This window comes from Nymphalis io, chromosome 18, assembly GCF_905147045.1.
Source record: "Nymphalis io chromosome 18, ilAglIoxx1.1, whole genome shotgun sequence".
Lineage (NCBI taxonomy): Eukaryota > Metazoa > Arthropoda > Insecta > Lepidoptera > Nymphalidae > Nymphalis > Nymphalis io.
This window is the reverse complement of record NC_065905.1, coordinates 5,319,783-5,343,038: the sequence shown is the minus strand read 5'-3', so window position 1 is coordinate 5,343,038 and position 23,256 is coordinate 5,319,783. Positions and strand designations below refer to the sequence as shown.

The 23,256-nt window shown below is 31.8% G+C and overlaps 1 protein-coding gene across 1 annotated transcript; it reads right to left on the bottom strand.

The window, feature by feature from the left end:
• Positions 1-442: 442 nt before the first annotated feature.
• LOC126775626 (fatty acid synthase-like) lies at positions 443-17,533 on the bottom strand. Its single transcript, XM_050497680.1, has 38 exons — positions 17,458-17,533; positions 17,045-17,193; positions 16,410-16,602; positions 15,397-15,517; positions 15,094-15,297; positions 14,887-15,003; positions 14,422-14,600; positions 13,801-13,943; positions 13,190-13,393; positions 12,448-12,634; positions 12,156-12,318; positions 11,825-11,994; positions 11,300-11,451; positions 10,824-11,007; positions 10,532-10,680; positions 10,275-10,459; positions 10,077-10,196; positions 9,897-10,006; positions 9,622-9,812; positions 9,151-9,302; positions 8,809-9,066; positions 8,600-8,699; positions 8,093-8,233; positions 7,569-7,678; positions 7,291-7,441; positions 6,849-7,020; positions 6,191-6,303; positions 5,247-5,411; positions 4,542-4,714; positions 4,261-4,410; positions 3,847-4,050; positions 3,478-3,580; positions 2,805-2,955; positions 2,243-2,393; positions 2,014-2,161; positions 1,546-1,722; positions 1,174-1,273; positions 443-1,081 (listed from the first exon to the last, which is right to left on the bottom strand). Exons 2-38 carry the CDS (start codon positions 17,189-17,191, stop codon positions 495-497), a joined length of 6,225 nt encoding a protein of 2,074 aa, XP_050353637.1. The 5' UTR covers positions 17,192-17,193; positions 17,458-17,533; the 3' UTR covers positions 443-494.
• Positions 17,534-23,256: the final 5,723 nt, after the last annotated feature.

The following is a 23,256-nucleotide window of genomic DNA, read 5'->3' as shown; positions in this document are numbered from 1 at the left end:
GAACCACTCTACTCTGAAGCATGTGGATTCAAATGTTTTAGAAATACTTTAGACACATGCAGGTTTCCGCTCGACGTTTTCCTTTGTATCGAACTGAATTAATAACTCAAAACAAACAAATGAAAATAGAAGGTATATATAATATTATAATTATTCAGACAAGAAATCTGTGGGTGCTACAGTTCGTCCATAAAAGCTAAAATGCTATACCAAATAATTTTTTAAAATGTCCTAAAATTTCCATTCATATTTATATTTGTAGTTTTATATGACAATACGTTTAAAAAATACAACATTTAGCTTTTACAGTAATATTTATGGGCACAAATAAATCTATTGTAGTTTTATTATCATGTATATAGTAGCAGTTTTTTTCATTGAAAAACAAAGGAATGCAACTTTCTTCTTTAGAATATTAGCAAGTAAATAACTATGGGAAACATATGCTTGGAATATATTTATTTGAATAATAAAAGAAAATAAATTAAAATATATTACACATCATCGTGGCTCGACATGAATGTGTCAGAATTCAAGATGTACGTCTCACACAGGTTTCTCTTTTCAAATGATTCCAGGATAGTAGGATCTAGGTGGCGGTTTATAATGGCACTGCCACGTAGATCTTGTGCAGCAAAAGCTAATGGAGCTTCCAGTTCGTACTCCACAATAGGTTGCATTGAATAATCTTGTAGCGAAGATGTTTGACGAACTTTGGTAGATTTAGGTCGCATAGATATAATCTTCGAACGAAGTCGACGCGGTTGAATTTTACACTTGCGAACTTGAATTATTCTGGCGTATGCTGCTTTAATATTCTCTTCAGTGTATTGGTTTGAATGTACCACGTGACCCGAGAGAATTTTAACGCACGCGGATACCTTTTCATTCCAAGTCATGCTGTTTTCTAATACGCTGTCTAAACGCTTTGTATTTTCATCATTAGTCATTAATTTGTACATATGCTGCACTACAGCATCTTGCAATTCTTCTTCGGTATTGAAATTCTTAAGTTTATCTTCAAAGTGTTCTTGTATATCATTAGGTGCGCCGCCGATGCAGAAAACAGTGCCAGTTAAACCTACGAATATATTGAAATAGTTAAATATAACGTACAAAAATATATAGTGTCTTGCAATAATGGTCATGTAAGTTTCTAGTAACATTGTTTACCTTGTTCTTCGAAAATCGCCGCCATTTCTAGCGCTGTTAGTACACCACTTTCATATCCTAATAAGTAAAATCCATCCGACAATTTCTTTTTGAGAAGAACCTGTAATAAACGTAAAAATAATTAAGCGGTATATTTATTGTATTTAGGTTTAATTTTTATCACATTGATGATTTATATAGGACAAAAAATGTATATATAGAAAATGTAAACTTGTTAATATATAGAGTTATGTTAAAAATATTAGTCTGTTATTTTTACAAAGTTTTGATTTATTAAAAAAACATTTATTCGTGAGAGCCTATTTAAATAAATGACATTATGACTTTCACGTGAATCAATAATAATGTCGTGAAAAATAAATATTGAAATACTTTTGCGAATCTATCTGCCATTTCTTGTATCGTCTGGTGTGGTGAGTCCAATCCAGGCTGTAGCACAATTGCGGGTAGCTTGAGTCTTTCACACAGCATTTGGAACCGAGCATGGTGACCCTCCACTCCCGGTACCACACTCAGATATGTTTGGCTTACGTCAAATTCATCGTCACGCTGTTTAAATAAATAGTAAAATTTTATTGTTCTACACAGAAAAGAGTGCATAAATACTTATACACACAATGCGTATCCATTGTATAATTGTTAAGTAATATCTTAAATGACCTTTTAATCTTATTAAGCACTTATTATAATTATTCTTATTATATCATTATTATTATTATATTATTACTATATCCAAATAACAGCTACTTGGATATTTGTTAGATATTTTCAATTAATATACGGTAAATTTTTATATAAAAATTTTAAGTATAAAATATATATATTTGTATTTGCAAATACCTGTGCTGAAATGTTTGTAAGCGTCGGTAAAAACACCATCTCAGTAGTTGCTAGAAGCTCATCTTGATCGACGTAGGAAATGAATGTTTCTAAGCCTTTGGTTTCTTCAAAAATAGTATCTGATAAACCGGTCTCTATGTCACGAATACTGTGAAGAATATAAAAAAATAGATAAAATAAAAACTAAGAAACTTATCATTAATACAAAAACGTAATACACATTACTTACTTTTCAATAGTTAACAATTGGACGTCACGCTCGTCTAATAATATATGACAGATATCACGCATATAAACTTGTATGACTCCAAAATTGGCGGGATCTATGCCAAAGTCTTGTAAAGTCGCTTCATTTGGTGCATCGTCTGGTACTTGTATACCTGCAATTAGAATTATATAATCCCCGTGAATTTAAATTTCATATTTTTTTAATTTTACTGAAAAACAAAATAGCACTTAAATTCTTGTAGACAGTTCAAGCCTAGGAAGCCTTTATGATATTTTTATTCCGCTTCTATTTGTTTTTAATATACTTGTATTTATTTGTTTTTCTCAAAACATTCAGATTTTGTCACAGTGTTTTTTATCACCAACGAGTTCAGGATGAATATACTTATATAAGTAGCAAAGCTATAAGTGGGTGTGAATAAGAAATTGCTTATGAATGTCCCACTGCTGGGCTGAAGCTTCCTCACCCTTTGAGGAAAAAGTTTAGAGCTTATTCCACCACGTCGCCCCTATGCAGGTTGGTAGAAAATAACAAAAGTATTAAATATTAGAAATATAATTACCGACTAATGCACTTAGTTGTTGTAATAGAGACTTGGGAGACTCTTCAACAGATTGTACAACTATAACGTGTTGTTTTGAGCACAGCGCTTTTTCCACGGCATCAATAGCGTCATATACTGAAAAAGTTCCTTTGGTTCCAATATTTGTCTCCTACAAACACGAAAATTACATTTAAACATATTTTGATGTGACTTTTGGGAATGATGTTAGCTTCCCACTGAACCCTTCTTAAGAGTGGACTAAGGAATTTTTTTGGTTTAAAGCTCCTATATCAATACCTAACCTGGGTCTAAACAATCCATACAAAGTAAGCCAACCTACTAGAAAAAGAATTTCCAAAGATAGTTGGAAAAAAGCAAACTGGTCGGCTGTTATCGCACTTAGGAACACAGACAAACGAAGAAAAAGAGCAAGCAAATATCTTTGAAATGACTTGGTCGTGCAGTGTTGCAATCTGGCTGCTACTGCTACTTTAGGGTGTTATGGTTATTATAGGGTTTAAATTTTTTTTCTACCATCTTCCTTTTTCTCAATATTACGGTACTGCCCTCTTTATGTTCTTTGTATGCATATGTATATAAAAAATTGTGAAAGAGAATTTCATGAAATTTCAAAAGTTATGTCGAAAAAAAAGGAAAAATTTCTTAAATCAATATTAGATATACATTGTACCTGTTTCAAAGTCGGTAACTTAATCAGAGTCAAGTTCTCGGGATGTTTATCCATTGTGATTTTCATCCAATCGTCATTGTCATTACTTATGACAGCGAAGAATCTTAAAATTAAATTATATTATGAAAACTTTACACGATTTTTTTAATTATATAATTTTTTGATACAATTAAAAACAACTAAATTAATGTCAATATCAAATCAAACCAATGCACATTTGCTAATATTATTGTAGTTTTAAGATTAATGAAAATTAAATTAATTCATATCATTAATTTAAAAAAATAATGACTTTGTAAAACTCTGCTACTACTACTACTAGAACTTAAAAGTAATTTAAAAAAAACAACAAGTTATTCTATTACTTACTTCAACGTCGAATAGGATCGCTGTGCAAGTAGCATTAACTGTTCCAAGGTAGTTCTGGCGCTATCTCTTTGAACATCTGGTTTAGCAACGTAATATATACCTTCGATTCCAATTGATTTAATGTTTTCAAATACATTTTGATGTGTTGTATTCAATACATTTTTAAGCAGTACTTGAACATGAACCCCTTGTGCTTCCCATGTTCTGTAAAAAAAATTCAGTTATTAAATAAATTTAAACAAAATATCAAATCAAAATACGATATTCAAAAAGTGTTAATGGCATAAACACATATAGCAGTAATTTTAATTTTTAATTTAAAATATCTAAGAAGACTCCATATAAATATTATTATATTATATTAATAATATTTATATGATCCTATAATAAATCTTAAAAAACAGTAAAATATACCTTAATTTGTAAGAAAGATAGTTCGATTGATTTGAAGAAATTAAAATGAACTCTTTGGCGCCTCGGTTTATCAATCTTTCAACTAAATGCGATCCTAATATTTCATTTTCCAACAATATAATTTGGTAAAGATTAGGTGAGCAGCTTATTCTGAAAAAAAATATATATTGACATTGTAAGTTTAAAGAACGACCTTGAAAAGAATTACGTAATATAGCTATTATTTTGTTGTCTGTACATATAATTTTATTTTAAATACAACTTGTCATACTATTACATACTTAGTCTGCACGTAAGACGGGTCCTCTTGTAAGTTGATGAGTACGCGGCCTCGGTGGCGACTGCCGGCTTGCAAGCGGTAAGCCCTCGCCACGTCTTGGGGCGTGTAAGTCACACGTGACAGAGGCCTTACGTATCCGCGGGCGATCCCTTCGCTTAACATTTGTTGCAATTGCTAAAAAACATTACACGTCTTTTAATATACTTTTAATACAGCCCGTTGGATATTTTTGACCAAGTTTTTTGCTCTTAGTGGAATTAGAGTCAGAATTTTCTTCAACATATGAAGGTACCCCACGATATGTTCCTTCATCGCTGAGCACGAGATAAATTATGAGTAAATATTAAACACATGAAAACACAATGATGCTTGAACGGATTTGAACACGCGTTCTTTGGTTAAGAATTACGTTTTCTATTCACTGGCCTATCTTGGCACTATCGACCTTTCTTTTTTATATAAAAAAGTATAGTCTACTAAGATACACATATATAAAGGTAAAAAGTCTAAAATATATATCGACAAACCTTGTAACAATTTTGGTATTGTTGTAGTTTTTAAAGTACAAGTTGTACTATAAGTGATTCACGTTTACCAAAATATATACTTACTGGTATATATTTTGGTAATATTTATGGTAATATTTAATAGTACTTTAATATTTTTATAAAATGATTTTCAAAATATGTTCCAAGTATAATCTTACCTTTAACTCATCTAGTTTATTAAGTTCTACAATTGAGTTCAAATCAAGGGTGCAGTACGATACTGATTTTGTCAGATACTTCATTCCAAAGAAAAATTCTTCGCGATTCAGTAAAACTGCTGCATCGATGAAAGTTGATGATACGTGACAACATCTCATCGTAGCCTAAAAATATATTCAGAATTATTATAACATCAAACATACCGTCCAAAATATATTAATTACTAGCTGCGCGCCCCGACTTCTTGCGAGTAAAATTCAACAATGTTATCCCTCCCATTTTTCCCCTTACGGTTGAAATTTCCAAAAATCCAGTCCTAGATGGGATGATTACGATTTACAGTTTTTTAGACTTTGTTTGTTTTGGTTGTGCGTTGATAGTAAGTCAGGACAAACGACTTTATAAGTATACTAGTTGCCCGTCCCGACCTCGTACGAGTGAAATAAGAATTTTATTAATTTTATCCTGGAACCCGATCACAGCTCCACTTATGTTTATTCCAAGCCATCCAGGGATGCTCACTCAAACACACTCGAAAGTAAAACCGTTTGGGAGTTCTTTGACATAAACACATACGAAGAATAGAATAGAATAGAATAGAAATTAAGAGGATGATTTGCAATTAAATACTACTATAATTATTCTAAAAAATTGTGGGACCATGGAGATATAATGCTGTGTATTTTTTGTTTTATTTTTCAACTGTATTTATATAATTACCTAATTTAATATGAACAAGTTTATTAAACTAATCAACCAAGAGGGGATGATTTAATAAAAAATCATTTTAATAGGCATATATTTCAGGTAATTTTATATATAGGGGATGTTGGCATTTGTTGGATTAATCGCCATGACCTTTTGCTTATATATTTTCTTGGATAACCTTGATTAACTTGGATTAACCGTTTTTTTTAGTATTTGCTCCAAAATTTTAACTTACGTTTTTGATTTCTCCACGAACACAACTAATTACAACATTGCAACCTTTGCCTTTCGTAGCAGTCATGACCATATCCGAGAAACTTGTATCACGCGAGTTTCCAATGTTTTCACCTGCAATAAAACAAAAAATTTAACGCATATTGCACAACTTGTATAAAATATAGGGTTAAAGATATTTATTTCTTATAAGAACACTTAAAATGTGATAAAAAATACAAAAAAAAAAATTAAATAATATTAAGTATTCTCGTATATCGGAAGTATGCATCTCTAGTTACAAAAAAGATAGTTTTAATAATATTACAAATCTTTAAAAAGAAAAAAATATAACAAAAAATTGTTTACAATATTACTTAAATATGCAAGTTAATACACCATACAAGAATCAATACAATCATAGGTACAAATTTCCTTTACCGTTTAGTTTTAGATTAATCTTAAATACATTCATGTTTTCAACTTTCGTAATTATTGAATAGTTGACTTCAAAAAGTATATTATTCTTATCCAATGGTTTTAAACGGGGACAATGAACATAAATTTTATATTTATTTCTTAAATGCTGACTGAAGGTTAGTTGCGTAAATTTAATAGTGTATTGTATATATTCCGTCATTATATTCTATAACTATATTAATATTGCATATTCTATTAACCTTTCAGTTCCGGGAATAACCTTTGCAAGAATCGCTTCTTCTTGGTATCACTTACAGTTGTGAAAACTTGACAACCATGAGCTAAGGCAATCGATATAACAGCTTGACCAAGAGCACCAGCACCGCCGTGGACGAACAAATTAATGCCACTTTTAAATTTGCTCTTCATTACCTTTAATCGAATAAAAGATTTAGATGTATTATAGTAATATATAAAATATAGTATTTTGTTATTAATGAAATAAATTATTATAGAATTAACAATTTCATATCTACATCAAATTATAAACAAATATAATGAAATTAAAATAAAATACAAAACACGCATAACAAATTTATAGAAAAAACAATACTAATAATATTTTCTGGAATAAAGCTAAAGAATGATTATTTACATTCAGCAATTATTAATAATTAAAAAAAAGTACTATAATATATTTACAAGACAGTAGAACGCCACACTGTATGCCAAAGGAACAGTTGCAGCATCTTCAAGGCTCCAATGATCTGGTACTGGCCACAATAGTTCCGGTTTCGCTCTCACGGATGTTTTAATTGATTTGTCATAAACGATTCCCATAACACGTGCTCCGCTGTCGAGACATAAGTAAATATTATTAACGTATACACATCTTACTTATGTATATGTATGCTGAAAACAGTAATTTATTGAAAATAGTTACAAATTACTTTTATAAATATTTTTTTAATTAGCTTTACCTTTCGGTAACTCCACTGAAATCGAGCATGGCCTGTGTTTGGTCTTTATCTAAAGCAATTAGTCCCATTTTCTTCTTCATATCCACATCATTTATACCTGCATAGCGAACCTAAAAAATAGCGGTATAAAATTAACGCTAATACATACATAATAAAGCATGAAACAATTAGTCCCTACTTGGTACAGGCAAAATTATGATTTTATCCCGAACCAAAAAGACATTACGAAGTCATGAATAAAAGAAGACAGAAATGTCGCTGAAAAGAAGTATTATTTGATTTTTGTAAAAAAGAAATAAAGTAAGCAAGTTACATTACTTATGTAAGAAATAAAAAAATAGTCGAAAAATAAATATAAATAAATCTGGATATCAACAGCCCCAACTGGATGTCAATTATAGTTAAAAACTATGTGAATCAATAAATTCAAAAATCAGTCAAACCGTTAGTGGGAGATGAATTGGGAATACACGCACCCTGTTTTTTTAAATAAAGAAACATACGCATCTTTTCGTTGAACATACCGTCACTTTTACACCATTATCATCATGTGATTCTGATCCATCCACCCAGTGCAAAGAGTCCAGATCACCATATCGCTTAATTTCTAGTGTCATTTCACGATTTCCGCGTAAGGGCACGTAATATTTTCCGTCATCAATAGCCTTAAATGTATATCACATATTATAATCTTTAGGAATTCTCAATAAGATAATAAAATACAAAAGTACTTTTTATATGGAAATGCGACGAAGAATTACATAAGATGAGCTGTTCTCAGAATTATACTACCTGTCCTGCAATAAGATATTGGTGCTCGCTACGAAAGTACATATGCAGCAATTTTTAGTGTATTTTTTTAATACAGGTTTGTTCCTGACAGCTAGAGAACTATAAAGACTTATTTTGCGAATCCTCGTTTAGCTATTGCTTAGTTAATCTTTTTAAGATTAAACTAGCTTTTATGTTTAAGTTATTAAATTTAGGGGTTTTTAGAAATAGGGGTTTATAGTATAATTGTAAACACTTACATCAAGTTTATTTTTATGCACAGTTTTAAGTGTCACATTCTTGTTTAGTATCGGTGGTAAGTCATGAAATCTTATATTTTCTATAACAACTCCTCCACACCTATAAGAAATGGACATATATCATCGTACAAGTTATAAAATATATTTATATACAATTATTTATGTGAATATAATATAAAAAACATAAAATTTATTTAAAAATAACATACCTCGTGTAATTGTGTAAGTCATTTACTTTAGCAGGCATAACCACTGTATCGTCATTTATTGATATTGCGTTCTTCAAATGATCTTCCACATTGATTACGATTTTGCTTATAGAATAAAGTTGAGAAACTTTATCATATGTTCGCCTAAGTGTATTTAATTGAATTATGCCATCTATGAATGTTACCCAATTATCACGCCATATTATATTCGCTTCATTTAAAGACATATTTGCGTTATAGATACTTCTAAAGTCATCACTGTAAGCAAAATAAAAGTTATATTAGCCGCAATGTTTATTATTTGTCAAATAGTTTCAACTTTAATCCGTAGTGAATACTCACGAATAATTATAGCCCTTTGAATGCAGTAATTGATAAATATCGTCTGATTTTAAAATCATGGGTTCATTAGATGTGAGGTTGTCTTTAGGTTTTTCGTCTTTTATTTCTCCAATTATAAAACCTGTTGCAACTTTTATTTTCTTGCTCAAAACCTGAAATATTTAATAAGAATTAACAAGACAATCGGATATCCCATTAGCTGCTGTTTCTAGGTTTTATTAAATCGAATATATTTAAGTCGCTGAATAAAATGACTGAAAAATTAATGAAGTGCCTAATCAGACGGGACTGCGCCGGCGGCCATATTTGTTACACTAATATAAGTAACTTTAAAATTTTGAATGTCGTATAAAATATTGTGTTTATTTTTTGTTTTAATTTAAATACGGTAAATAGTTGAAGAGTCACTTAAAATTTCAAATTCTATCATTAATATAATTGCTGAACCAAAATTATGATTTAAAAAATTACTTCAAATCTTCCTGTGCCTCTATGCAGAGCTATGTTGATTCTAAGTTGTCGTTGATTGTGGAGTGGCAGCTGCGAATGTTGTTGCACTTCTCGGAACTCCACCGACAACTGTTTTCGCTCTACTCCTGACACCATTGCTAAAGTATCCCAAACTGCTACGAGTACCGCCGCAAATGGGTACATATTCTTATCTAAGTAGGAAGTAATTTTATATGTAGTATTTGCTCATCACAATCATACATGAAAATATAAAATTAACAAAAAAAAAACTTTACCTTGGATCACATGACCTTTCAAATATTTATTATTATCATCGTGAGTTGATATTATATTTTTGGAAGCGGCTGCCGTTTTTCTATGTGCTGCCATATAGAGAGCTAAATTCCTAAACACAAATTAATATATTTTTATTTATTTTTCTTTTTACTAAAATAAAAAAAATACAAAATATTTACCATCGTTCAGTGTGGGCCCACTCTACTAAATGTGAAAGCATTGGCGTTCCAGTAGAAACAGGATACTCAACTTTGGGATAGAGGGTTTCTATTTTTGGATTATATCCTTCCATATAAAGCCTGTGAATGTTAACTGTTGTAAATAATTTTTTTTTATAAAAAATACCAATTTTTAAATTTTATTTTTAAAATACTTACTTTCCGACACCTTCAAGCAAGAATTGTGCATTGTCTGGATGTCCACGTCTTGTAAGCGGTATATGTCTGCAAGAGTCAGGTAGCGATCTTTTGAGAATAGCCTGAAGAAGACCATGTGGCGCGACTTCCACTAGTACTGCATTAGGTGGAATCAATACCGCCGTTTCTTCAAAAAGTACCGAATTCTAGAAAAAAGCTTTATTGATGAACAAGAATTTACTAATCATTGATAAACCAGGTATTGCAAGACTATTTACCAGTAAATTATTGGTGTGGTATTCAGCCGAGGAGTACTTAGCAAGTGGTTCATCCCAGCGGTCTTGTGGAACTGATGTTGATACCCAACGCTCACTTCGGGGCTTAGGCGTTTTGATTACTTCGGTTAAATATTTAAGCAGACCAGGACCTTTAAAAATATTTAAGATATGATAATTAAATACAATATAAACAATACCGGTTTTATTATAATATTGATTATGATCAATTCCAATTATTTTGTAATTTGACATCCTCATCAAATAATAGAAGTTTAAACCTTAAAATGAGTACCTGCTTCAGCAATGTAACGAGAGTGGTATGCAATGTTTGAACATGGCACTTCCTTGGCGAAAATATCTTTCGAAGTCAAATAGGCAACAAATTCTCTCATAACATTCGCAGGTCCTGAAATCGTACTAGAGTCGGGACCATTATGACATGCAACTTCAATCTCTGGTGGGCACATTTTAGATATCTGTAACAAATTAAATTTCTCAAATTAAATTGTGTCATCAAAATCTAACTGTAATCTAGTATATGACGTGGTTTCTGGCAGAGTAGAATTGAGACACTCGATCTCAACGCCGATTAAGGTAAGTTTGGTGCCAATCTTATCTATTAATCCTGTGAGTACTTACCAACCGGCTTACTTTCCCCTACCATGCCATACAAAAGCACTCCTAAGAAGGGTTGTTATTATGCTAGTAGCTGGTCGTTAAAAGTTCGCTAAAATCAATTCTTTCACATAATTATGTTCGAAAGATTACCTGTTGGTATCCAATGCCGACAGCGGCCATTGATCCTTTTATGAAAGGAGTCTGTAAGGACACTAACCCTCGACTGTAAGCAGATAGAATCATCTCTTCGGCTGTAAAACAACCATCTGCATATGCGCATCCTAGTTCGCCAACACTGTGTCCTTTAATGTAAATGATAATATAATTAATGAATAAACACGTTTTTTTACTCTTAGTCCAGAAGATTTAGTAGTAAACAATTATATGCACCAACACAGATGCAGGTGTTGGTGCAAACTTTAATCTATTATATGATTTTATTTTATTTTATTATTTTTGTACCAATAATACATATAGTGTAGTAATAATAGGCAGATAAATGCAGGTTTACTCAAAATATTTTGCTTCACCACAAAGTACGAGATGAAATAGAAACTCAAATTTTCTTGTGCTTAACGTGAACATTTGGTGATGATTTAACGGGCTTGAACCCTCGATCTTCGTTTAATATCTACTTAATATCTATTAAGTTAAATACGTAAAAAGCTTGATTACCAATGATCTTATCAGGAATTATTCCCAGCTCAGTAAGGACATCAGTGAGACCAATTTGAACGGCCGCGATACCGACAAACGAATGCAAAATGTTGTCAAATATTTTTTTATCAGGTGACGTTATAATATGAACTATATCGATTCCTTTCGGTTCCAAGGCTCGGCGACAACTGTAATAATAGAATACACAGGTTGAAAATCCGTTTATAGTACATATAGTAATCTAACATAGGTTATGTTAAAAAAATAAGAAAGACGTAGATGCCAATATAAATAAATATGAAAAGTTGGACTTAATCTAAGGAAGTGTAAGAGATAATAGGGAACATACCGTTCAATAGACGCAGCGAAAACCGGTATCCGCATGAGTTGTGCACCCATACCCGCCCACTGGGATCCCATACCGCTGTATACGAACCAAAGTGGCCGCTTAACGTCATCAAAGTAATCAGTTTTCTCAGCAAGGCTAACGGTTTCATTATTTTCGTTTGTGTCTGAAACCAAATTTGTATTGCACTATTTGGTCAACGTCGTCTAGATTTTTTATATAAAGTACCTCAATATTATTTTGCAATATGCCTTAAAAACGCAAATAATAATTAATAACTTAAGCCATATTTTACCAAGTATCGCATATCCTCTTCCTAAGTGACCAAAAATGCTGGTTTTGTGTATATTTCTAAACAGTGCCAACTCCTCGGGATCAATGGGTCGAGATTTTAAGTCATCAATAATTTTCCTTACAGACGATTCTTGTCTTCCTGATAATGTCACTAGCTGTGGTATACTGGATTTGTAGCGTGTTGGATCCTGTTGTAGGAATTTATACACATTAAGATATATACAAACATTATATACTCGACTGCCTCAGTGGTAGGTGGATGATTGGTAGTATATATATAATATGATTAATTACCAAGTCATTTGCTAAAACCTTTCGATGTATTTATTACATTCTACTCTGCAATTGCTGGTGATTCAAAGCTTGCAAGGGCCTATTTGAATAAAGTATAGCATTGATATAAGTGAAGTATAGTATGAAAGTTAGCAGTACTAAATTACTCCCGTGCCTATACAAAATAAAAACGTCCTCGCATGTTATGTCAATCGTGGCGTGTTTTATGGTTGTTGTTTTTAGATTGCCGTCCCATTAGACTATGGCTATTTAAAAAAATCTTGAGTGCAGATAGCTCGCTTTTAGATATTTTATTATTTTTTTATATAGTTCCTCTCCTATTATATTAAAAAATATAAGAAACTGTTTTAGTGCGCTCAAACTTACCAAAAAAAATTTTGTGTATGTATTATATTATAACTATATAATGCTTATAAGTTTATTATATAAAAAAGTAAACTGAATTTAACCTTTGGCTTGTAATGGCCATACAAAAGAACGTGTGTATTGACTCCAGTGACTGACATTCCATTAACGGCAGTGTATTGGCGGCCAAAGCTCTGGTGATCAGTAATTATCTTAATCCTTCCATCACGCAGAGCTGCTACATCCTGACGCGGCGAATCACAGTGTAAATTCGCTGCAAGCTTACCAGTTTGGTACCCTAGAAGAACCTAAAAAGGGAATATTAGGTGGTATTAAAACCTATATCAGGTCAGAAAAGTAGCTAGTTAATTAAAATACCAATTACTGGCTAAAACGCGGGCATGATTTCTACAGTAGCTTATATTTATAGTGATTTGTATATGTTTATTTCAGACCTCAATATGAATTTTCCATATTGAAAAGAAATAGCATTTACTAGTGATGGAAAATTATTTAAAAATCTCGAATAAACGAAACAAAAATAGTAGTTGTAATTAAGCAAACATATAGAGATAAATATATACACGTACAATATATATACCGCAATGATGATAAACGCAATAAACATTCATATCAAAGGTGGAAATTTTCAATAGACATTCATAGCTGAAATTCTATTTAGAGTAAAATCTTCGCTTAGAATTGTATAAATTACCTTAGTAATCGATGATATTCCCGAAGCAGCTTCCCCATATCCAATATTGGACATAATGCTACCAACCAAAAGCGGCTGGCTTCTATTTTGACAGTAAACTTCTTCAATTGCTTCCAATTCCGATTTATCAGCTTCGGAAACAGCTGTTCAGATAGAAAATACGGATTAACGATAGAAGTGAAAACTTGAAACAGTTAAATATATTTGTCAAATGTCCACATCTATTGGCACTCTAAGTAATAATTCTATCCCTTTTTATTATATAGCTTTTTATTGATCAAAATACACAGTATGTTACTAACTTGAAACAAAATATTAATACAGCTTAATTTAAATAAATAGTAGTTAAAATGCACTTATATTATTTGTATATGCTGTTAGTATTTACATTAATTACAAATACTTAAATTATTTGTACTTTCAACGATTTCATTATATTAACATTAGCATTTCGGTGACGCAAAGCCACGAGTCTATCCCCTACGATAAATCAGAGCAACACGCCTAAAGAAGTTTTCACTTCAAACTAACATAATCTTAAATAAACTATACATTAGCCAACTCCTGCGGCAAGGATTCCAATTCATTGAGGACTCAATTATTAAGTGAAATATTTAGTACCTGAACCGAAAGCTTCGACATATTCAACAGCTTCCGGCGAAATCTTAGCTTCCTCATAGAAACGCTTAATGAAGTTGGCTGTATCTGATGGATTTCGGTAGAAACCATACCTCGATCCTCTTTCGTTTTTCAGTATCGACGTAAATTCACATTTGACGTGAACTACTTCCGCGTACACTCTAAAATAAAACATAGTATTAGGAACGATCGTCTATACAGTAATATTTTAGAAGATTTTATCTCGTTCAACAAATAGGAAAAAATTCGTATGTAAACCATATAATCTACTATGAAATTATAAGATATATTCTCCAATCTGCCGTGGTAATGTAATCACCGGTGTTCAATTATTATGCTTCTCATTTACAAAATATTAGGTCATTACCAATTCAAAGAAATAAACGGGATTTCTTACAATAAAACAAAACAAAACGCTTGTGTTTACAATTATTGTATTAAACATACCTTAAAGCATTTTTAGCCTTTTGCAGGAATAAAACATTAATAGCTTCAGATTTTGCACAGCCTCCTGCATTAGTGTCAAACGATTTTGTTTTACCATCCATGCACATTTGCATAATTCTGAAAAAATATTATTTAAATTCATTTTATTTAATTCTAAAGTACCGTCAAATATGTCTTCAAAATTCCAAATTAAAACAAGTCGAGTACCTTCCATAGTGAACAGAAGATTGAGGATGCAAGCATAAATTAGCACCTCCTACTATAGCTGCTTCACATTCACCTCGAGTAATTGCTAAATAGGCCAATTCAAGGGCTCCGGTCGAACTGCTGCAGGCTTCATCAATAGCCATAGATGGCCCTTTAGCATTCAACCAATAAGAGATGCGATTTGCAAACATCGTTTTACTACACCTGAAATTGAAGCGTAATTTAGAAGATCATTAAAAAAGCAATATTTAATTGTCGAGTCCGATGTACATATTTTATTTGTCTAGTTTGGTGCAAACGTACCCTGCAATACCGAATCCAGTTCTCGAACTTGAGACATAGAAGCAAGCCTTTTCAGTTTCAGAGAAGCAACTTCCAATATAGACACCAACTTTTTTTCCATTAAGTTCGGTCGGACTAATACCTTGTGAATAAAAATAATATTATAGAACATTTCAAGTATAAATTGAAATTTTTAAGCATGACTGATTAAAATCTGGTCTAAGTGCGATCTGCATTTTATGAACAAAGGGATTATAAAACGTTGCGAGTCGTAAAAATTGGACGCCTCAAAATCCATTCATTGTATGTTTCCAAGTTTATCTATATATACTAAAAATTAATTTTAAGTGTCTTTCAGTGAAAGCACTGAATATAACTGTTTTTCTTAATACTACGATTCTTTCTAAGTTACCGAAACCAAAACAACCATTATTCTTATTTTTCTGTTCGGGGGAATGGAAAAAATAACAATTGGAAGTAACTGTCGTCAAAAGTCACTTTATCAAAATCGGTTGAATCTATCAAACTACTACTACTTACTTCATAGTTTTAATAACAAATATATTTATTTGTTTCATATTTTAGAAACTCTTATCAGGATTATTCGCATTTCCACAGGGTTAGTAAAAGATTTCTGTTACTATTGTAAGGTTCTTGAATTTTTTTGTGTCACTTGGGGTATGGCTTTGTGTAAGCACGTCTGGGTGGGTACCACCTACTCATTAGATATTCTACCCCAAAACAGCAGTACTTATTATTTATGTTTTCCGGGTAGGTTACCCGTGTAACTCTGTAGCAAGAGGGACATAATATCTTAGTTGTCAAGGTTGGTGGCGCATTGGCGATGTAAGAGATGGTTGATATTTCTTAGTGCCAATGTCTATGGGCGGTGGTGATCACATGCCATCAGATGGGCCAATTGTCTGTCCATCTATCAATTCTATAAAACAAAAAACAACTAAGTAAGTATAGTAAATCAGTTCCATATAATCAACGGTTGTATACTGATATTTTTTTTATATTTTAATACTCACCTGCGTCATAAATAGCTTGATATGCTTGTTCCAAAATTTTCCGGCCCATAGGATCCATGTTGTTACCTAGACGATAGTGGACTTTGAAGAATTGGGCATCAAACAACGTGAGTTCTGGCACTTTACCCGTGAAGTGAGCCACTTCTGGATGATCATATTGCCAGCGAGGATTGTCTGCATTTACGGGATTTTCCTGAAAATTAATATCGAAATATAATGTTGTACATTTTACAAAATAACATTTTATCCGTCTAATTCTTGGGTGTTTGTAGAGACAGCGGTTAGAACGTGTGAATCTTAACCCATAACAGCGGGTTCAAGCCCCGTTAAGCGCCACTGAATTTTTATGTGCTTATTTTGTATTTATTTATCTTGTGCTCGGTGTTGGAGAAAAATATCCTGAGAAACTACTATCAATAATCACAGAGCAGCGTCTTGGAATAAGCTCCAAATCATTCTCCTCAATGAGACAGGAGACTAAGTCCAGCAGTAGAACATTCACAGGCTGTTACTTTACTTTTAATTTATTTCAAGTTCATTTACATTCAACATTAAACAATTAGTATCCGGATCTAATATTAGAATAAACTTGGAATGGTATGCGAAACAACAATTAATGTATATAACAAACGCACCTTGTTATAAAGGATCTTTGAAAGGTCATTAACATTATGACACTCTGGGTATAGCCCCGCCATACCCGATATGACAACCCTATCTCCGTCCAACCCATTCTTGTCGAAATTTGGGGGAGCCGCAAAGGTTCTGGTTATCGGAGCCATAGCTAGAAAAAAACAAATAATTTTGAAATATCAGCAACCTCTATTATTTAATCGTATTATACGATTAAATAAGAGAGATTGCTTAGTCATTCATTTATTAACTTAAATACCTTTTTATTACTATATTGTATTATATACGTTACACATTATAAAACATATAGCTTATTATGCCAACTTAATCATTGAGAAATTTATTATAATTATATATTTTATCCTATAACTATGATTCAATAATGTTAAGGATTTGCGCAGTATAAAGTTATTACCTGATTAATTTATATTGGCTAGAATAAACAGGAAACACGACTTCTATTTGTACCACGCGGTACAAATAAAAATTTCCGTGTAACTGGTCAACTATGTATGTTAAAATGCTTTATATAAACTGTCGATGCATACATTTAAATTATTGATTATTAAATTTGAATTAACCTTTCATCTTTAACAATTAACATTCAATCCAAACCATGGAGCTAGTCGTCAGATATTCAAAATAATACTAATATAAGCAAAACAATGGAATTTTATTATACAAATTGATTAACGAAATTTAATATTTAACTTTATAATACCTAATATAAATTCATAAGCCAACAGTATCACTGCATGGCATCACCACTATATACAACTTTTAATAAATGTAAAATGACGCTATGATATTTTTTTTTTATTATAGGCAAGGGCTACAATTAAAAAATATATTTCTGCGTCTAATACTTTAAATTTTACGTAATTCGCTTTTGTATAAGTGATATTAATTTCTCCTTACCGTAATTCGGTCTATGTGGAAAATTTCAACGAACAGGCGATATTATAATTTCAAAAGTGCACTATCTGTTCATTTTCATAATAGGATGGCGAGATAACCACCGGGCTATCTCGCCATCCTCAGCGCCTTATCTCTCACTTATGGTACCGCCATAAGTGAGAGATAAGGCACTGAACTAACGGCTTTAATCGCTTTTTAAGGAAGTTCGCAACAATGCTAGCTTCTTTACATTGAAGTGTTACTAAGAATGTTTAAACAGATGAACTCGATCACTGTTTATCGCCTCCCCCAGGATTTAAGCCCTGAGCTTCGTAATCTATAGTCCTTTTCATTACCTTCTATAGTTAGACCAACGAAGCAGTCAAGTAATATAAGATATGTGGAAAGCAGTAAAAAAATATATTTTGTATTCACCATTACAAGATAAAAAAAAATTAAAACGACACAGACATGTCATAATATCCCATGAGTATCAAGTAAGCATTTAGTTACGGGCAGTTAAGTTGCTTATATTCGTAATATCTATTGTATTATATATAATATTGCTTAAATTATGAACAAGCGTTTTTGTTAAATAAAATACGTTGATTTCATTTTATTTGTACGAACACAAAACAAATTGATTATAAGTATTATTCACGCATGCTTGAATGCTAATGAGTAAAGAAATAATACATTATTCATGTTAATAATATGTAGCAAAGAAAAAGGTAATAATATATACGTAACAATGCTTACGTCACTCTAATCATCATAGATTTAATTAAGAATAATATATATACAAGATATTTCCGAAAATATTTTACCAACAAAATATTTAAAACAGTTGTTCCTTTTGTTGTTATTTTTATTATTTCAAATAGGTAGGTAGACTTGCAAATTTGTCACCTGATGGTAAGTGGTCATCATTAACCATAGACATTGGCGATGTTAGTAATAATAACCAATCCTTACATCGCTAGTGCGCCTCAACTTTGGGAAATAAGATGATTCGTCGTAATAATGATGATTTTTACGTTGCCACAAATTCAGTGTTTAATTTGTAGTTATAATTATGTACGTAAACACGTACATAATTATAATAAATAATTTTGTTAACCTTTCGACAATTATTTCCAAATTACATACATTGTTAACAAATATTTCGGCAGGAAGTGCAAGTTTATATTTTATTAATGAACTATAGTCAAATAAACTGCTAGAATATCTATAAGGTTCTTATAAATCTTTTATGAGGTTCACTGGAGTGAAATAGTGGAAAGTATCATTGGCATTAATTAAAAGCTTCGTTTTTTTATGTTAAAAATCGAACCTAAATTGGACGCAACTTCTAAACTTCAATATACAGGACAGAAATGAGGACAATTGATTATTTTAAAAAATATTAACAGCATATAAGAAAATGCGAATATGTGATCGTCTATACCTTAGATGTACTATTTAAAAGCATTTGTAACAATCATACGCTAGCTAATTAACATCTAAAGAAACAGTACAAAGAACCACCAAAATTAAATAAAAAAAGATTTTCAATTACAAAACAATGTACGGTGATTTAAAATAAGTATATGTATATTTTTTTATGTATTTGCCGTGATGAAATGACGGATGAAATCATTTGCCCGGAGGCAAATGACTACTCCACCTGATGGTAAGTGGTAGTAGTCCAAATGCGACGATGCCAGTACAGTCAGGAAGTATGTTCTGCACTAGCCACCCCCGCCGATGCCTCTGCCTCGAGGTCCGCAAGATGCCTCTTCACGCCTCGTTTGAAGAAACCCGGGTTGTAAGAGGACAGGAAGTGCGACAAAGAAAGAAGTTGCTAAATTTCTTTGTGCGCGATGGAATTGATATCACAGTTAGGCGGTGACATCGAGAGCCAGCACGCATAGATTTATGAAGGAAGGGTGAAGCAGGAATTAGAGTAAATAATTCCTCAGAGCATTCGCCGTGATACAGTTGATAGAAAGCGCTCAGCGCTGCTTTACCTCGAGTATGATGAATAAATAACAAAACTTAAATATTTATTGTACAAAAGTTATCCGGGATACAGAAATAGGATTCGTTAGGAAATCAAAATATACGCGAGCGATGTAGCGCGCATAAGCTAGAGTGTATTCATTGAGTAATTAACGACTATCTTTAATCTATGTTTATGGGTTTTTCCAGACAAAATATACATTACACCTAAGAGAAGACCCAATAAAGAGCGTATTACTTTAAATTGTTTCGTGTAGTCTTCATCTTTTATAAAAACAATGAATTTCTTTAAATTAAATTTTGTTTTCACGGGTACGTATTAAGTTATTTAATGTATGTATTAAGTACACTTTATAAAATTGTAATATGTTATTATTGAATTATTTTCCTTTTTTCTATTAGGTAAGTTTTTTTCTGTTAAACTATAAAAATTACTAAATTGTCTATAATACTAATATCTTTCATAAGATATTCTGAAATTTAACTCAAATAAAATAAAATTATAAGTATTTTTGAAGTTAATTGATTGATTTACAATTATAATTGACAAGAATTGTCCTCTATTTCAATATGTGATTGACACTGATGAAACAACTCTAAAGACAATTGAAAGCAACTGCTTCCAAGGCCGGGGGCATGTTTCTTTTCGGTTAGGGACGGGTGGCGGCATTACGGGTCGAGAAACTTAACCAAACATAACGTCATACATTTTATCGGACGCGATTGGTTAAATTTAAATACTGTACTCGCACATCCGCTCCTTGATCGTTGTACATTCGTTTATGTACGTTACATGTAATTTTGATTAAGAGAGCCTAACGCATCTTTTATTTTACACCTTCGAAACTCATCATCATCTTTCATCCATCATCTTGGGTTATTCAACTCACCTCTGCCGCTACAAAGGAAAATAATTTGAATGACTACAATTAAGGTAAATACTTAGTTAATTGCTACTTTACTTATATATATACTACTTTACTTGTATATATTTAGAGTAAGAAAACTAATTGTTTTTTTATCTCTAACCACATATAATGAAATTCTTAATACAATTCTAATTATAAACAATAAAGTTAATTTTATTTCAATTAGTCACATTTCACTTTCGATTTTTATTATGACGATATGAATTAATCTTGTGCTCGCTCGAGATAAATAATAAACACAATTGTTACAGGAAAACTAGCTGATTTTGAAGAGGTTTTCTTCAAGTATATTTTATTGTAAATATAAGTAATAAACTTCGTGTAGACACATATAAATGGCATCCGATAAACAAATTAGATATCAAAATAAAAGGATGAATTAAAAATAATTATTACCTGAGAGACTGAGGTGTCTTTTTATATTTCTATAATATATCTATAAAATTCACCAATAAGACTGATATAAAATAAATTATTAGTATTATCTTATAACCGATAATTAATCTGCTGCTTATATAGAGTCGGTCGGGTCAAGTGTGCGCGCTTTTACATTTGAAGCCTCATTATGCATTAGAACAGTGAGATTAAGGTAACAAAGGTATCTTTTCGAATAGAGAGTTTATTAGACTTTAATTAGGAAAAAAAAACAATTAGCAAATACACTAGTTTAGAGTTAATTATAGACAAATCATTAAAAGTCAGAACGCGTCTACTTGACCCGTATTACGGGTAAGTGTGCGTACTCCTATGGGGTAAGTAGACGCACTTGGGGTAAAAAAAAAACAAGTATTTCAATACCGACCCGTACACACAGCTACGTTTAATTTTAGTCTTTTGCGAATACATGACTCGCTTATACCAATGGCTGCTGCAGCAGATCGTTTGCTTTTCCCTTGTTCAAGATGAGTTTTTACTATTGCAATTTGTAGCTCCGTAACTGGCGCAAGTTCAGGTTTTTTCCTTATATGATTTTGAAGCATTATAAAAAAATTCTAACAATTAAATAAGTAATACATGTAAAAAAAAATTATTCAGTCAAATATATAATTAAGTACCTACGCATATATTCGGTACTTTATCACTTCGAGGGCAAGTGTAGCTATAAATCTTGCGTGTAAGATTGTTATACACAATACTACAAAAAAGTTAAGATTCAAGTGAGAAAAATACTTTGTTGCCAATTATTAAAAAACGGAGGGTGATGCAGTGCAATGACGTATATCAATTAATTTGCTTTGAACTAAGATTGGCCTAAACAATCACCCATACTCCGTGCCCCGATCACGAGAAACGGCCAGTGCGCATACTTACCCACTGCTCTCAGTTACCCCGAACGACCATACATATAATAAAAATATAACAAATAATTTTTTACATTGGGATAAGTAATGATGATGAGATTTCGGCCACGGCGGCCATTCCCAAGTTAGGCTAGCCTACTGCGCAGAACATATTATAGTGCACAAGTGTGTCCGCAAACGAAGGACGGTGCCCTCTTTATATCCTTACTCTGATTATCCGATGGGCCAGCAAATCTGACATGACCAACACATCGACACTATCAACGGCTGAACGAGGCCCGGGAACTCCAGGAGCTGCTACTGAGAATTTTTCGATGAGGTAGTCAGAATATACGAATTTAATTTAAATATAATATTTATACCTATAAAAATTATAACCTCGTGAAAATCTATGTTGCCGTTGAATCGCAATTCGCCTCTTTGGGAAAACTTAACCTTAGGAGAGAATAAGACGGGTTTATAAAATTTAAAAAAACGTGAAATTCATGCTTGTCCTGTCAAATGCCTAAATTAAAATCGGGTGCAACTTCAAAGCGCTTCATAATACAAAGTATTTTGGATAAGATTTGCGTAAAATCGGTTCATAGTGAGCTTGAACGGAAGGAGTAACATGACCAATTTAAAGTCAATCTGGATTAGTTTTCGAGATCTCGTACTTAAAATTCCGAAACGCGCTGCATCTTCTTATATAATTTCTATGTTTATTGGTTTAGTAGTATTTTCAGTTAGTCATTACATTTCGGATAATTTAATAAAAGAAAATGACAAACATTGACAGTTTTAGAAAAGTACATATACGTAATATATTGCATGAAGATAGTTTTTTGTTGTAATTCTCATCCTTTTCATAAGCTTAATAAAGATTTTTTTTTATCTAAAACATTAAAAATGGGTGATTTATAATGTTAAAATTAAATCTAAAGTTTAGCAGTATAAGATATTAAAAGAATTCACATAATTTATTTGAGATAGAACAACACGATGTTAAAGATATACCCATCTAACATTACTATCAAAATTGGTTAGGGATCCCACCCTCCTATATTATAATTAGGTAACGTATATATACAGTGCATGGTGGATACC